Source organism: Epinephelus moara, chromosome 16 (genome assembly GCF_006386435.1).
Source record: "Epinephelus moara isolate mb chromosome 16, YSFRI_EMoa_1.0, whole genome shotgun sequence".
NCBI classification, from domain to species: Eukaryota; Metazoa; Chordata; class Actinopteri; order Perciformes; family Serranidae; genus Epinephelus; species Epinephelus moara.
The window spans coordinates 40,877,080-40,892,370 of NC_065521.1; the positions used below are offsets into that span (position 1 = coordinate 40,877,080).

At 40.7% G+C, this 15,291-nt stretch overlaps 1 protein-coding gene across 1 annotated transcript in view; it reads left to right on the forward strand.

Annotated features, from left to right (window-relative positions):
- LOC126403489 (uncharacterized) overlaps positions 1-15,291 on the forward strand; it is a 72,908-nt gene that overhangs the window by 26,209 nt on the left and 31,408 nt on the right. The window contains exons 9-11 of the mRNA XM_050066196.1: positions 1,475-1,586; positions 5,519-5,609; positions 10,036-10,122. Of these exons, the coding sequence (XP_049922153.1) occupies positions 1,475-1,586; positions 5,519-5,609; positions 10,036-10,122 (290 nt within the window). The remainder of the gene's footprint in view (positions 1-1,474; positions 1,587-5,518; positions 5,610-10,035; positions 10,123-15,291) is intronic.

Sequence of the window (15,291 nt, forward strand, 5' to 3'; positions counted from 1 at the left end):
TAACACTTTGAAACCTGGAGCAACATCACTTTTCTTGCGCTGCTTTCAGACGTCTTTCACAATTAACTTTGTTTTTTTCCTTTCTTTTTAAACTAATTTTCTTGTTTTTAATTTTCTCCTTTTGCTAATCTCGCTAATTTTTCTGGGTCATTTTCTTCTTTCGTTACTCACTGCCTTCTTCCCATGTTTTTAAAAGAAATCAAGACAATTTGCTCTGGTTTAAGGGTTAAAAGATGAGCTTTTGTTGCTGCAAACACAGCTGGACATGTCCCAAACAGTCATTACAAAACACCTGCTTTTTTGGTCTTAAAAACAGGCTGTACAAAAATAATAGACATAGCTACATAGCACCAATTGGTTTGTAGACTCCCGTTTTGAAGCCTTGTGTTTGGCATTTTGGCCGTCGCCTTCTTGGTTTTTTGGTGCCAGACGTGAGAGACTGGAACTGTGGATGAGTCATAGACTGTAGTGTTGCCTCACTCCCCCTAAATATGCATAACTTTAAGCCTTAATACCATTTAAATAGACGGGTTATGTATAAATTCACCCCCTGTGCAGTTGTCAAGAACAGGGAATTTAGCTTTAGAGACCCAACCCATTTTTGTAAACATGTTCATTTGGGCATTTAAACATGGGGATCTATTGGGATTGACTCGCTTCTGGAGCCAGCCTCAAGTGGTCATTAGAGGAACTGCAGTTTTTGGCACTTTATTATGCCCTGGAGGTTGCAGCTTGGTCTTCAACAGTGGTCCTACATGCCATGCCATTCACCACCTCTACTACTGATGAGAAACTCAGCTCATATATATTTAATCTACCCTACGTCATTTGTATGAAATGTACAATTTAAGCATATCCGTGGTTTGGAGAAATGTACAATGGCAACATTTTATTCTGGTGACTGAGCTGCCATCTTCTCATCTAACAACAAGAAAACTCATTTCACAAAATGTCAAAGTATTCCTTTTTACATGTCTTCGGGAGTATTTTCAGCATTTGAAATTAAGGGCAACAAAGCTCCACTTCAGGAAAAGTTTTCATCACAAGTTAGCTGACAACCTCACAGCTTCATGAAAGAAAATTGGAAGTGACACTTCCAAATCAATGCCCGAGTGTCTGACTCTGGCTCAAGCATCTCGGCTGTATTTTGTTAAACTCACCATGTACTTTACATACATGTCTAAAATTCCTCAAGCTGGCTCCTAATGAATGCGTCTCACTGCTTGTGAATTATGCAAAGACATTTTCTGTAAAACAAAAAAAAAAAAAATTCACATCAGCTTTGACTTGATAGAATGCAAATTTGTGCATTTCCCTTAGGCATTTTGGGGAAAGTAATTAAGCAAAGGACCCTTTGTCTTCAGAATGCTTTTTGAGTCATTTCATCGCAGGATGAGAAGACTATCTGTCAAGAGGAAAGCTTTCATGTACCATTGAGTGTTGTTGACTTTTTTTTAATCTATTGTTCTTCTAGACATTTTCCTCAAAAGTTTTCCAGTGCAACCGGGAGAGCTGAAGGACAAACTGTTCATCATTAATGAGGAAGATGGAGGCCTGTCTGATGAGCACATCACCTCTCTGAGGAGGTATGACTTTGTGCCAAAAAACTCTGATTTGTATTCATTCCTGATAGCGTCACAACCGAAGCCGAGAGGTGAATGACTTTTTGCGCCTGAGTTCATGGGAGGTTGATGTGTGTTTCCGTTGGCAGAGACAAAACTAGCAGCCAAGCAAATCATCAGCGAGGGATGTGAGTGCATGTTGCAGTCAGGAGCATGTGGAACAGGGGAAACTGCTGCCAGTTCATGTGAGGAAGACACATGGTTTGCACAGCAGTCTTCACAGTGTTCTAATACTAAAAAGCAGATGCCAGAACCTTTTACCAGAGCAGCTTACTGATAAAAATTTTATCTCGGGTTATTTGCGGAAATGGAAACTATTGACATGCCTCTGGGAATAAAACAGTGGAGGTGGGTAAAATGCTTCCCGACTCGTACCTGCAGTTTACTCAGTGGCTTTGGTTGCTGACCTCCTGGAGGGCGAGTGATCTAATGTACTGTGTGGAGGATTTTATTTATTCTATGAAAACATAATATATATTTTAATGCGCTGTGGCGTAGGCCTGAGGAATACAATTTTGAAAGAACCACTCCCAACAGGTGCTGCAATATTAATGGCCGGAGCTACTCCAGTGGCACATAGCCTGGCTCATGAAAAAGTGAATGCCTTTGGTTTGAGGTCAGAACGCACGGAAATGACAGGAGGAGGAAGTCCAATTTAAGATGAGCGGGGTTCAAATTCAGTGCAAGCGAGTAAATGGCTGTTCACATCAGCGTCGTGCTGTTTTATAGAAGCTGACGAGGGCCATCAGCGCTACTTGGCTTTTAATCACTTGCCTTTTTCCAGGCCACTAGAAATCAATGTAATGGCATCGGTCCAAGGCAGGGAGCTAAAGAACATGTGATGTCATGAAGAGGCAAAGGTTAAAATGGGAAAGCAAAAAGAAAAACATTCCCAGCTGTGACATACATTTTTAAAATGAGTCTATGTTGGGGGTTTGTTGTTGTGGTTTCTTTTTGACTGATATTTTGCTCATGGGCTCATTTATGCTTATTGTACTTTAAAGACACAAATGGGGCTTTTTAAAGATACAGACAAGGAACAGAACTGCACAGTTCAAATGTATTAATTACCCTGTATCTGTAGTCTGATCAGCTGTAACCAGTGATGCCATTAAACGTGCCAGCTGCTGCAGCTGTTCACTGTCAGCGGCTTTTTCTGTTCTGCTCCTCAATTTTCAACATAACGTGACATAACATGCAAATAAAGCACAAACTCTCCGATGAACGCACTCAAAATTTGAGATGTTATTAAGGTAGAGATCCAGTATTTCACACACTGGTTGTACTATCACAAGAAATCAAATCCATAATTCCATATGCAGCTGACTGGTATACATCTTCAACATGCACTCCTTCCTCTCAGCAATAAAATATTCATTATAGCACCTACAGATATCAGCTGTAGAAGGAAGGTTTTTACTTTTGTGATTGTTGTCAGGCTTTCCTCCATTTTGTCAGGTGAGGGTGTTTTTTGTTTTTGCATGTGATTGTTTTGTATGCTAAGCCATGTGACTACATCGTCTCTCTTGCCTGTTTGATGTGGACCCTTAAAACGGCTATAATCAGTATTTTTATAATGGCAATGGATCAAAATACTGTGTGTAAAAGGCTTGAGTGATACAACATGGTTATTGTTCAACACCATAATGATCCTCACATGTCCATGATAACAGACAGTCAATTATTCTGTCACTTTGCCTTCTCCATGTTTCACCGCATTGTTGTAACTTAGCCTATTACAAAAAAAAGTAACCACACATGTTAGCATATTTCTGATGCTGTCCATAATTATGCATGTAGCTGAAACTTCAGCAGCACACGTTTAGCAAAAAGAATCAGAATGCCATGATTTGGCGATTCTTTGGTTTTGAACCAAACGAAAAAGGAGAGCCAGAGAGCATGTTGTAAGCTGTGAGATTTACAAGTCGGGACTAAAGATGGAAACACCACAAATTTCTGCTCCCATCGCAAGACGCACAATTCAACAGAATATGCAAGTCTGCCACCTACTCCAGTCACAAACCTCTACCAAAGTGAGCAATCAACCAATCACTGGAACAGTTAACAGTGGCGAGACCGAATGAGGGCAGTCAAACTTGCAACTGAATAAAAGAAACCTCACCAGTTGACTGATTTGATTTATTAATCTCAGCATGACCTTGTGTGAAATAGCGCTTACTGCCTGCACATCGTGGCCACTGATGAGTACTTCAACATATGTGGCTGCAGTCCATAGATATTTATGTGGGTCTTGTATATTGTTTTTTTTTCAAACTGTTAGAAATCTGATGGCCTTCCTAAGGTGATTTATGATGATTATATGTAAAACAACTGCTGTATTTGTAGGCGTTTAAGTCGTTTACTCATATGACATAAAATTTGTAAGCTATGCTCTTTGCCATTAATGCTGACCATTTCAAGATGAAACCACCACAGCAGGCTTAATAAACGCTTCCATCAGACTAAAAACAAACAGTTATAACTCGTCTATGAAGCGTCATCATAATCCACAGATTTGTATTATCCAGACCAAATCACAGTTTACACAGCTCCCATTTCATTTCTCACACACTAACAGTAGTCCTGACGATTTAAATCCAGCGAAATATTTAATCCAAACACATTATTACATCCCTGTTACATCCTTTCAAATGTTAATATTTCTCCACATATAATCCATAATGTCTCTCGCTCTGCACATAAACAAACCGACAACTGAATCTCAAAATGATGGCAAGCTCCTGGCCTTTCCATTGACACCTCACTTGAGCCAACAGGAGGTTCCATTGCTGTTGCTATGGCCTTAATAACCTACCAGGGCCTGAGCTGGAGAAACGTACGTCACTAACATTTCCTGTAGTTTAGAGGTATCTTAAGAGCCAGCGATTGGCCCACCTCACCTGAGGCTTAGGGGTCTTGTAGTCAATGACACTCCTGAGTTTTTAACGCAATATTGTCAATACAGCCTGTTATAAATATACAGAAAACAAATGGCTCCTTTGTTGTTTTAAAGGAATAAACACTTTCTTATCACTGTAGGTTTGCTAGAGGTGTTTGTATACAGTAAGCTCCTAAATAGACATTTCTGTCTATGTTGATTTGTTTGTTACTAGTATTCACACGCTTTTTTGAAAAGCTCCTGGACAAAACCCTAGAAAAACATGTAAAATGTTTATTTTTTGTGATTTTGTTACCTACTTTGAAATTGGACTGTGTGAAGCTTCATGACATGGCCCCATTATGTTTTCCAGCTAATACCTGCAGTCATCTGTAGCTCCTTTTTCCAGGAAAATATTCAGGCGTAACATAAAAAAGTCTTTTTTTCCCCAGTGTATTAAAATTTATATAACTCAATGACAGAAGCACTTACTGTGATTCTGACTGCTGAGTGTTACCTTTCAAATTAGACCATGCATGTACATGTACTAAAATGGAACAAGGCTAGTTTTTAATTGACTTTGGGTTTGCTTTGAATAGGTGTTTTAGGTGAATTTAACAGGACCTTAAGCAATATTGTCAGTTGGGGAATTTCACTATCACCCAACCCTACTTAACGCAGCTGTAATTTGTATTTTTATAATGGCAATGCATCAAATGACTCTGTGTAATGGGAAAAGGACTACAACTCACTACTTTAATTCTAAAAATTTTAGTTTTATGGCATGCAGCTGTACTGTTTTGGTTCACTTACTGCTCTCATCATTGTTTCTGGCAAAAAAAAGCGACTAGCCGGTGAACACAGTGGAGCATTTAGCCGCCAAACAGATAGATATTTCAAAATAATGTTTCCCTGTAGGTTTCCATCGCTCACAGTTAAAAGCTGAATGACAAAATCTTTTTCTCGCCCTTTAAAACATTTTAAATACTCATATGGCATCTTTGTTTTTTTATTCAAGGTACGTCCCCACGTTGGAGGATGTGGAAAAGTACAAATCGCACAAGGGGCCTGTGACAGAGCTGCATATTGTGGACCAGTACATGATGGAGGTACAGTTTATAGCTCTCCATATTAACTAGAATTAAGTATGTAGTTTGCTTTGGATTTGACTTGTGACACCATGAAACAAATTCACCTCCTGCTCATGCAGCACTTTCTTTAGGAGGGCTTGTTACCTGCCTCCTCATTCACACACTGTGGGTGTCATGACAAGCTCTTAACATTCATCTGGTTATCACCTTCCAGCATGCCTGGCAGTCATCTGACCCATGTGTGGTTGGCTAAAGGCTGCAGGAGGGTAACAGATGAACAGCGGGATCAGCCCACAGTGCCTTTCAGGAATATTTGACACCAGTCATGAGGGATTTCGTATGTAAGAGACAGGGTGGCATCGCCTATGGAAACGTCATGTAATTCAGGAGGCACAAGCCTTCTGTGCGAGACTGCAGTCAGCCTGAATGCCACTAAATCAACAACATAATCAGTCTTCTTTACTGCTGCCAACGAAAGCAGGTATTCAAATATTGTGTTTAATAGCATCTGAAATGGCAATCATTTGAAACCTGAAAGATTAGAGATGATTGCTCACCCCTTTGAGACTTTTTTTTTTCAAAATCTAATGTTCTGCATTTTCCAGTCATTCCACACGTTCTCCCCCTAACATCTATTAAATTATTAAAGAAAATGAAAGGGCTGACACATTTCTTATGAATCATCACAGTTTCACGATTTTTAGCATCACCATTACTTGGAGTCAAATGTGTTCTCCACGTGACACACAGTCAACCTCGGATGCTCTTTGTACTTCTCTGTATACTCTCATATCACCAACATGTGTCTGCTAGTGCTTTGATTTAGCTTGTTTCAGCCATGCTAATGGTCCAGCTCACCATGAAATTTTCGACTCACAATCATGGTGCCCAGAGGATGAATCATGCTGACTTAAGTGACCCCAGTGGCTTCTTCTGCAGAGCCACCCTGTGGTTGACATTTTTAGTTTGTTGTGAAATGTCTTAAAGGATTACCTCCCAAAATAATGATTTGCATATATATTCACTCACCCTGTGTTCATGAGGAAAACTCTCTTTTTCTTTCATGCTTCCACAGTGAACGAAGAATCCAAAAACAGAGAAAATTCTTAATGAATTTAAGTCGTAGAGGTCTGAGATTCACAGCAGGAAAATTATATCAAAATCTGTTTACAAACTCACACAACTTATAGTATAGTATAGTATTGTGTGCTGTTGTCCTTGCTTTGTGCTTTGCTTTGTGCTTTTGTGTGTTTGTGGCTAGGTGCTTAGGTCTATGTTGGGTTTTATGTTGTTCTCTCATATAGTACGTTCTTAATGTATTTGGTTCTATGGTAATGTCACTGTTTTATTAAAAGTGCTTATGTCTTGTTTTTGCTTATGTGCCTTGTTATGTGCTTTTGTCTATGGTTATATGCTTAATATTTAAAACACATCTGCATAAACATGTTGCGTTCAATTTACCTCAGAAGTCGGAGGTTGGAGCCGAGAGTGACTTCACTCCCATGTTGGTCGCATTCCAGGGCAAGAGGTTGGAAAACTAAGATGTTATTAGCAACACCAGTTCTAGCCAGGTTAGCCCTTGTTAGCAATACCAGTTGATGAGAACACATTATGCCATATTTTGCTCACAAAAACAATGTAGTAACATCTAAACAGACAGTGGTTGGACAGTTGTGTCTGTATGGCTGTTTTAATGAGACATGATAAGACAGAGGTGCTAATAAACAGTATATTACAGCAGCTTTCACTGCTGTTGATGTGCAGAGCAGCTGTATTGGATTTTTAAGTCGGGTTGGTGAGGTTCCTCTGACTTTCTGAATCAGAAATCAGACGTTAGGAGGCGTTGCATGTGACTGCACCATCAGTCACATGCACAGGCAAGTAGTGGGCCTAGGTATGCACTGCTTTGAACTCTCCAAAATGGTATGCACAAGCAGAATTCAAATGCATGAGCTTGCTTGGGTTACTGGTTTGCAAAAGAGTTTTACATAGGTTTTAGTGAAAATTCATGTTTGGGAAGTACTGAGCATACGACTGGATAAATAATTATTGCATTACTATTGTATGTAACTATTGTATTATACTGCACAAGTTTTGTGAGGGTTTGTAAATGATGTTTTGATAAAGTTTTGCTGTTGGACCTACCTGGCCTCACCCTGGAGGCATGCGAGACAAAGTTTTCTTCACTAATTCAACATTAACACAGTGGTGCGGATACTGAATCAGTGGGGCTGGGAGTTCAGGAGCTGGACAGCCCTGGGAACAAAGCTTGTCTTTCTCCTCTGAGTCCTGCAGCCTGGGCAGCTGAAGGATCCTGCACGCTGATTTCACAGTCTGCTGTTCACACAGCAGTTTACGATGGAAAACCCCTAAAACTAGTAGCATTCCCACGCCATGTCCTCAGTACAGTCAGTACGTTGGCATGACATTAGAGAAAATCAATTTGTTGTGGTAGTCAAACTTAAACAGACTTTTAAAACACATGTAAACACATTAGTCCGACTGAAATCATACTAAACTGAATTTTTCAAAGTCTGACTAACACACAGATTATGCGAATGGGAATCGAATCACTCCTGCATGTATACAGTCAATCAGACCCAAACTGGTCGAGGCGCTCTGAGCATGCTCCACAGTTTCCGCCCTGGGCTTTGACCTGGAGGTCGAATAGCATTAAATGCACAACAGAAGAAGAAGCCGGTAACACAACATGGTTAAATCTACATCCAGAGCTGTGCATTTCTGGACAGACGAAATGTACAGAGCTGTAAAGTTGTCCACCATGGTACCAGTTTGCCGCTAGCTAACCGTAGCTAACTTGGTTGTCAATTGTTTGGTCTATGACGTAATAGGTCAACAGGAAAATGGTCCAATACTAATAAGCTGAAAGGAGGCATATGGCCACCTATTGTAGTGGAGTCGGACATACTTCGGTCAATAAATCGATTCCCCTCCCATGCCTAGTCGAGCTATGACTGTAGCTCGGTCGGACTTAACTGTACTGAGTGATAGCTAGCTAACAGACAGTTAATCCTCTGAGCATCCTGGCTTTACACAAAATTTGAGCGTTTTTTGTTTCCGCTATCCTGATCTGCCTGACCCTAATGCGATGAGCATTCAATAAATCATTTAAAAAAACACAAATGTTGCCAATTATCTTGAGATTTTAAAATGCAACATTGGAAAAATAAAAGATTATTAAGACATTTTAACACAGACTAAGAACTTTTAAAGAGCCGTCAAAAGGGCTGAAAGTTAGCGTGCTGCCTTTAGCGTTTAGCTCAAAACACCACTGTGCCCATGTCTACTGCCTGACAGAGCTGAAAGCACGGCTGCAGACTCTTCAGACTTGTTTTCCTTTAGATGGCTGAAAATGCCCTGATTATCTGTCTAACAGTTCTGAATAATCACTTTCCTCTCAGGATGACTGTGGAGGACACGAGAGTGGCATCTGAGAACAAACGTTCTACCATTAAAGAAAACTAAAAGCATATTAGTGTGGAAGCACTGACCTTTTCCCTAAGATGAATCAAATCCTAATAAGGCTTCTGCAGGCTACCCTTTTCCAAGAGTGTTGCACAACACTGTATATGAGGTCTTTGTATGATCTTAAATCATGCCTGTCATGCTTTCTCTGGGAACTTCAATCGTGTGCTGTGCCAAAGCAAAAGAGTATTCCTCTTTTATATCTCCGATTTAATGAACATGAGAGCTTCTGATTATGGATCTGAGTTAAAGTCAGCAAAACACCTGAGAGTGTGACTACTTTAAACTGAGTGATTAATGTGTGAACACATTTTTTCCCCCCAGGAGGAATTAAATTGTAAATTGTTACCTTGGCATGGAATCAGTGTGATCTGTTAACCTTGTATTAGAAATTTAAAATGTGTCAGAAAATGTGACAAGACAAGGAGCACTGTGCTGGAGAATGTGGAGGATGACATTCTCGGATATTTCTCTTTTTTTTTTCAGAAATAGCTAAATGATTACATGGTCTTGATTCCTAACACTAATCCTAATATCTCTCCCTAACCATCCGTCAGACCAGGTGCCCTTTGGCTTTTAGGAGACGGTACCTGAGCATGAGCGAGACGGTCTGACAACGTGGAATGATTTATTAGAGGTTAGCACCGACTCAAAGGTCGACTAGGCAGCTCAGCCAATCGTTTCAAGGTGTCAAGCCTTCAGTTTCTCTGTTAAATCAGCCTGTCGACAGGCCTGCAGCACTCTACTTTAGCCTGAGGTAATCTCGCCAAAGAAGTTGAGTGTGTGAGAATAAGCTGCAGCCATCCAAAGACTTTATCTCCCTGCAGCATCTCCCACTGCACTGCTTTTTAGATAATTCTGAATAATCACATGGAAATAGGTTGTGTGATGATGTGATAATTGCGCTCTCCTCTGTATACACACAGCTTATAACACTCACATCTCCTCCCTGCTACAGATGTGCAACATCCCATGCCTGAGCACACAGCTCGACCTGCTGCTGACTCTGAGAGAGCTTCCGATCAGCATGAACGACCTGCAACCTGTGAGTTTACTCGATCACCTATGGTGTCAAATCAAAGGTTGAATCAGATGTTGAGTTGTTTTAAAGTCTGTTCCTTTCCTACAAGCTGAAAAAATGGGTAAAACCGTAGCCGCCATGGCACACGAGGAAAACACGAACATGCAAATTTATTCCGTAATGCGAATGCTAATGTTGAGATACATCATGGCTTTAGACATAAATGAAAAGAACATCTAGGGACAAACTGACATTAATACATGAAAGCTTTTCTCCCTCCAGTTTGAGTTTTATGTTTGAAGTGGTGGGTGAAGTAGTTTCTATTCTATTTGCTGGATGGTTAAGAGTCTTGAAAACAGAAAGGCATGAGAGGCACTTTAAGACACCTCTCTTCATTTGACAGAGAAGAAAAGATGGATCTTAATCAAATCAAGTCCCATTTTTCTGTAGGTGGTGTAAAACAGACAAAGTTTTTATCTTTATCAGAAACCCAATAAAAACCCACTTTGGGGTTTTCGCCGCGGAGAGCTTTGGAAAAATTCATGAATTTAACTTCATTTGGCAAACTTCTGGACTCTCTTCAAAGACAAGCACTCTTAAATGAATACACATAAAACAAAATAAAGAAAACAGACAAAGTTACTTTTTAAATACATATTATTTTAGAACTTTTTTAAAGGAACAGTGTGGAAGATTCAGGGGGATTTAATGGCATCTAGCGCTGAGGACTTAAGATTGAAACCAGCTGAAACTTCTCCTGGTTAGAATTCCTTCACCGTTCACTGGGGGTGTCTCTTCCTTTCCGAAACAAACAGACCCAGTGATTTAAACCGGTAAAAACACTGAATAAAGCAGTTTCACATTACAAATCAGTGTTTCTCCAACGCTGTTTGGCACCTGCTAATGTGTGCTCACGCAGAGGTCTCTTCCTCTCCAAAACAAATGGACCAGGTGATTTAAACTGGTAATAACACTGAATAAAGTAGTTACATGTTAAAAAAATATTTTATTTTTTTATTCTATTATATAGATTTATCCATTCTGGCCTACTGAAGAAACATGGCGGTCATACATGGCGATCGCCATAAATAACAACCCGCTCCCTTTTTAGATATAAACAGCTCATTCTGAGGTAACGAAAACACAATAATTCTTATTTTCAGGTGATTATACCCTAAAGAAAATATACCAATTATATTCCATTGCTGCCAATATATCTGTATAAACGCCACACACTGAAACTTTAGGACTCCTCTTTGATAAAGCTTATAGTTAGGGCTGGCTCAGGCTTGCCTTGAACCAGCCCTTAGTTAGGCTGCTATTTAGGCCCAGACTGCCAGAGGACTTCCTATGATACACAGAGCTTACCTCTCCTCCTCTCCCTCTTCATCTGCACTTTTCCCAACACTCTCATATCAAAAGGGTTGCTCACTATGATAGCCGATGCAAAAACACAAATGTCTCTATCAAGAGCCAATGTTTGGTTTGTTTGTTCTACTGTAGAAACATGGCGGTGCAACATGCTAATCTCCATGCAAGAGGGCCGCTCCCTATGTAGATATAAGCAGTAGAGTTGAGTTGATTTCCAGTTTATCTGGTCTGGTCCGCTGTGGGAGATTAAACTGTTTTAATTTTATTCAAACCAGCTGAGACAGCATTTGTCATTATTCCACCTTCTGGCGAATGAAAAAACTAGCCTATATCCGCAACCTCTGCCAATGGCATCAGGGTGTTAAATTCAGCTCACATTGCATTAGCAGTAAGCAATATGACAATGTGATTAAAATAATATGTCTGTATGTCTATAAACAGACTAATGGAGCCGCTAGTGTCTGACACATTGTGCACAATTTACTGCTGAGCCCAGGCCAGTGACTGCAACATGAAGGAGATCAAATGTCTAGGGAGGTGGGAGAGCTGCGTATACTGTGTTTGTTTACTAGAAAGTTCATGTGTTTTTTGGGGTGACAAGAGGAGACATGGCAGAGTCTCTCTAGAAAACTATCATTTAATTTAATTTTTTATTTTTTTTAAATTTTATATACTTTATTAATCCCCCTGAGGGAAAATTCAATTTTTTCACTCCGTTGTTACTAACACACAGGTCCGAAATACACACACATGCACAAACAGGACCTATACATGCACAAAGTGGAGAGATGTCAGAGTGAGGGGGCTGCCTTGGTCAGGCGCCCCAAGCGGTTGGGGGGTTCGGTGCCTTGCACCCCGGCAGTGCCCAGGAGGTGACTGGTGACTTCCTATCTGGACCTGAGATCAACCCAGAGCTTAAAGTTTCTAGAAAGCTAAATGGCCATTGTTAATAAAGCTAGGCTATTTCCAGTGGGCTATATTTTGTGTAATTACCGGTAAATATCACAATATAAAACATGTTTTCGATTTTAAAAAGTAACTTTACAAATGTGGTAAGATAGCAAGCTGGTTACTTACCTATCTTTAACACTTTCCCCGCCAGAGTATTATTTGTAAGTTGCCAGCCAACGGCAGCATTTTTGATCATATTCACCGATCTTTCAAGACCCCGTCATGAAGATCCCGTTTCGTCCCACCAAACTTATTTGCTTCTTCGTGCGGCATTTTTGTGCAGTTTACAAGCTGCTACATTTCCATAAATAACATCCAGTTTCCAGCGGATCTTTGTCTTTGTTTGTTTTTAGACACGGCAGTGCTGTTGTATTTCACAAGATGTGTAACAGCGCCCCCTATATTATAACTAGGGATGGGCAAACGATCAAAATTCATTATTCGATCATCAAAAAAATTAACGATCAATTATCGATTAATTGATAAGCGAGTATTTCAAAAAAGAGAAAACAAAAGAGTGCAGTGCAGATTGTCGCCGCAAGAGAGCGCAGCTGCTCCAGTTTTGAGCTTCAACCCCCCAGACCAAAGAGGAAGAATGGCGCGCATGCACAGTTCACCCGTGGGTGTTTACAACCGTTGCCAGCCCCCCCCCAGACCAAAGAGGAAGAATGGCGCGCATGCACAGTTCACTCGTGGGTGTTTACAACCGTTGCCAGCCAGAGTTACAGGCTTCAGTTTTCAGCAAAACCTCCGTCTTTCAATGGCGTAGTGTTTTCAGAGGCCTCAAGGGAAGCCGCCGAGGCTTTGGAGAGCGATGAGAGCCTCCGTCTGTTTCTGATTTTTTGCCTGGCATAGGTCTGGCGGGGGTCTCGTAGGCCTGTCGAGCCGCCGTGCTCGCCGGGTGGAAGGGTGTCATTGGCACGGCGGCTCGCCGGACCTATGCCAGGCATTGTAGGGGAAACACTGCAACTATCGATCAAAATTATTTGTGATCGATCAAAAGCCTTAACAATCAATCATCGATAATCGAAAATTGATGCCCATCCCTAATTATAACAGTGAAAACACAGATTGACCGAATATCTCGTCAATGGCAGGGTGGTTACGTCTGCAGTCTGATCTCGAGTACATCTGATATTTACGTGGTTTGTTTACATGACGTAACAGAGGTACGTATTTAATGGATTCAGTGAGTACAGAGGACGCCAATGTTAAGCGATGCTACGTGATAGACACTAGTTTTCTGTCAACACACGGTGTCGTCATGTTCCACTCAGGAGTGGCTGCTGAATCAAGTGGGACATTTGGTAAGATTTACTCTATCTGTCCGATCCAGAGTTTGGCTTAATATCAAACCCTTAGAGATTTTTTACTCCTGTCGAACCCTAATAAACGGCTCATTCTAAGGTAACAAAAACAGTACATTTTTTTTCAGGTGATCATACACTAAAAACAACATATTATATTTCGTTTCTGCCAATACATCTCCCTAAATCCTACACACTGAACCCTTAACCCTTCCACATACAGCCAAATGTTTAAGGTGTGTGCAGTGCCAGTATCTGGACATCTCAGGTTAATCATTAGTCAGACTAATCGTTAACACTCTTATAGAGGATTGTTGTTTATTGGCACTGAGGACTGCAGGGTGTGAAGATATTGCAGTCAGACAAGAATAACTCCCAGCTCCTTGGCTGTTTTTTTTTTTTATGTGATTTTCTCAAGCCTCTGTTCCTTTCTGCATCAGTGCTTCAGTCCTAATCTCTTGTCTGCTGACTGTTTGAGAATGAAGAGCAACAGTGGGTAAGAATGATGGCACTGTAATCCGTTGACTGTGGCAGTAATTTCTCTTCTAAAACAGAGACAAACATATTGTGTGCTGGCACAATGAGTTGATGAGAAAGATTAGCAATCTCATTAAGTTTCAATTTACTCTTGGGTGTTACTTTCTGCTCTTTCTCTTTCTGCAACGTCTTAGCTTAGATATATCCAAAAAAAAAAAAAAAAAAAAAAGGTCTATTTTAAAACTCAGACCATGGTATTTGCGTGCAGGTTCTCTGTGACTATCTGGCTTCTAAAGATACAATCTACAGAGTATTATGCCACCATGTCACAATACAATGTGCTCAAACATGAAGAAGTTAGGGTCCTCTGTTGCTCTAAATCCTTCAATTCTCTGACACGACAGACTTCTTAAGGCCCGAACATTAAGGAGGATTTACTCGCCACCTGACAGACATAGAGGCTTTAGGAGGGAAAATGGAGAAGTCACCACCTGGGGGGATGTTTCTCACCTATGATGTGCTTGTTGGTGCTTCGTCTCACTGCCAGGATGTCAGGTTTTATTCTGCATTGTGGCCCTGGCTTCTTCTTTAAGCTGTTTGCTGTGCTTTGTGTGCAGCCATTTCCAAATATAAATAAGAGAAGACACCGAACCAAAGCCAGTGATGCGGTAGACAGGTAGAGCTGTGGATGGGAAGGCACCCCCTGAAACTGATGTGCTGAATAGTAAAACCAAATGGAGCTCTTTTCAGCAGTTTCTAATTGTTCATTGTGACTTTGATTGGAAATATTGCTCCATTTTTCCAACTGAAGTCACAAAGAAACAAAAGCTAAAGCATCCTTAGCTTCTTTAATGTGACATATGGAAACAGAAAATGTGGCTGGCATACAAAAGTGGTTGTGGGTATGAATATGGAGCGATGTGGAGCTGTAGTGAGACACTGGGCTGTAGATTATGGTCCCATAGGAAAGCTCAGGTATGCGGGGTGCGCTGGTCTTTACTGGAAGTGTGGAAGTTTACCAGACATGCATTTGCCAAACCAACCAGTTAGTCTTCATCATTTAGTCTTTTCTCTTGTCATACGATAC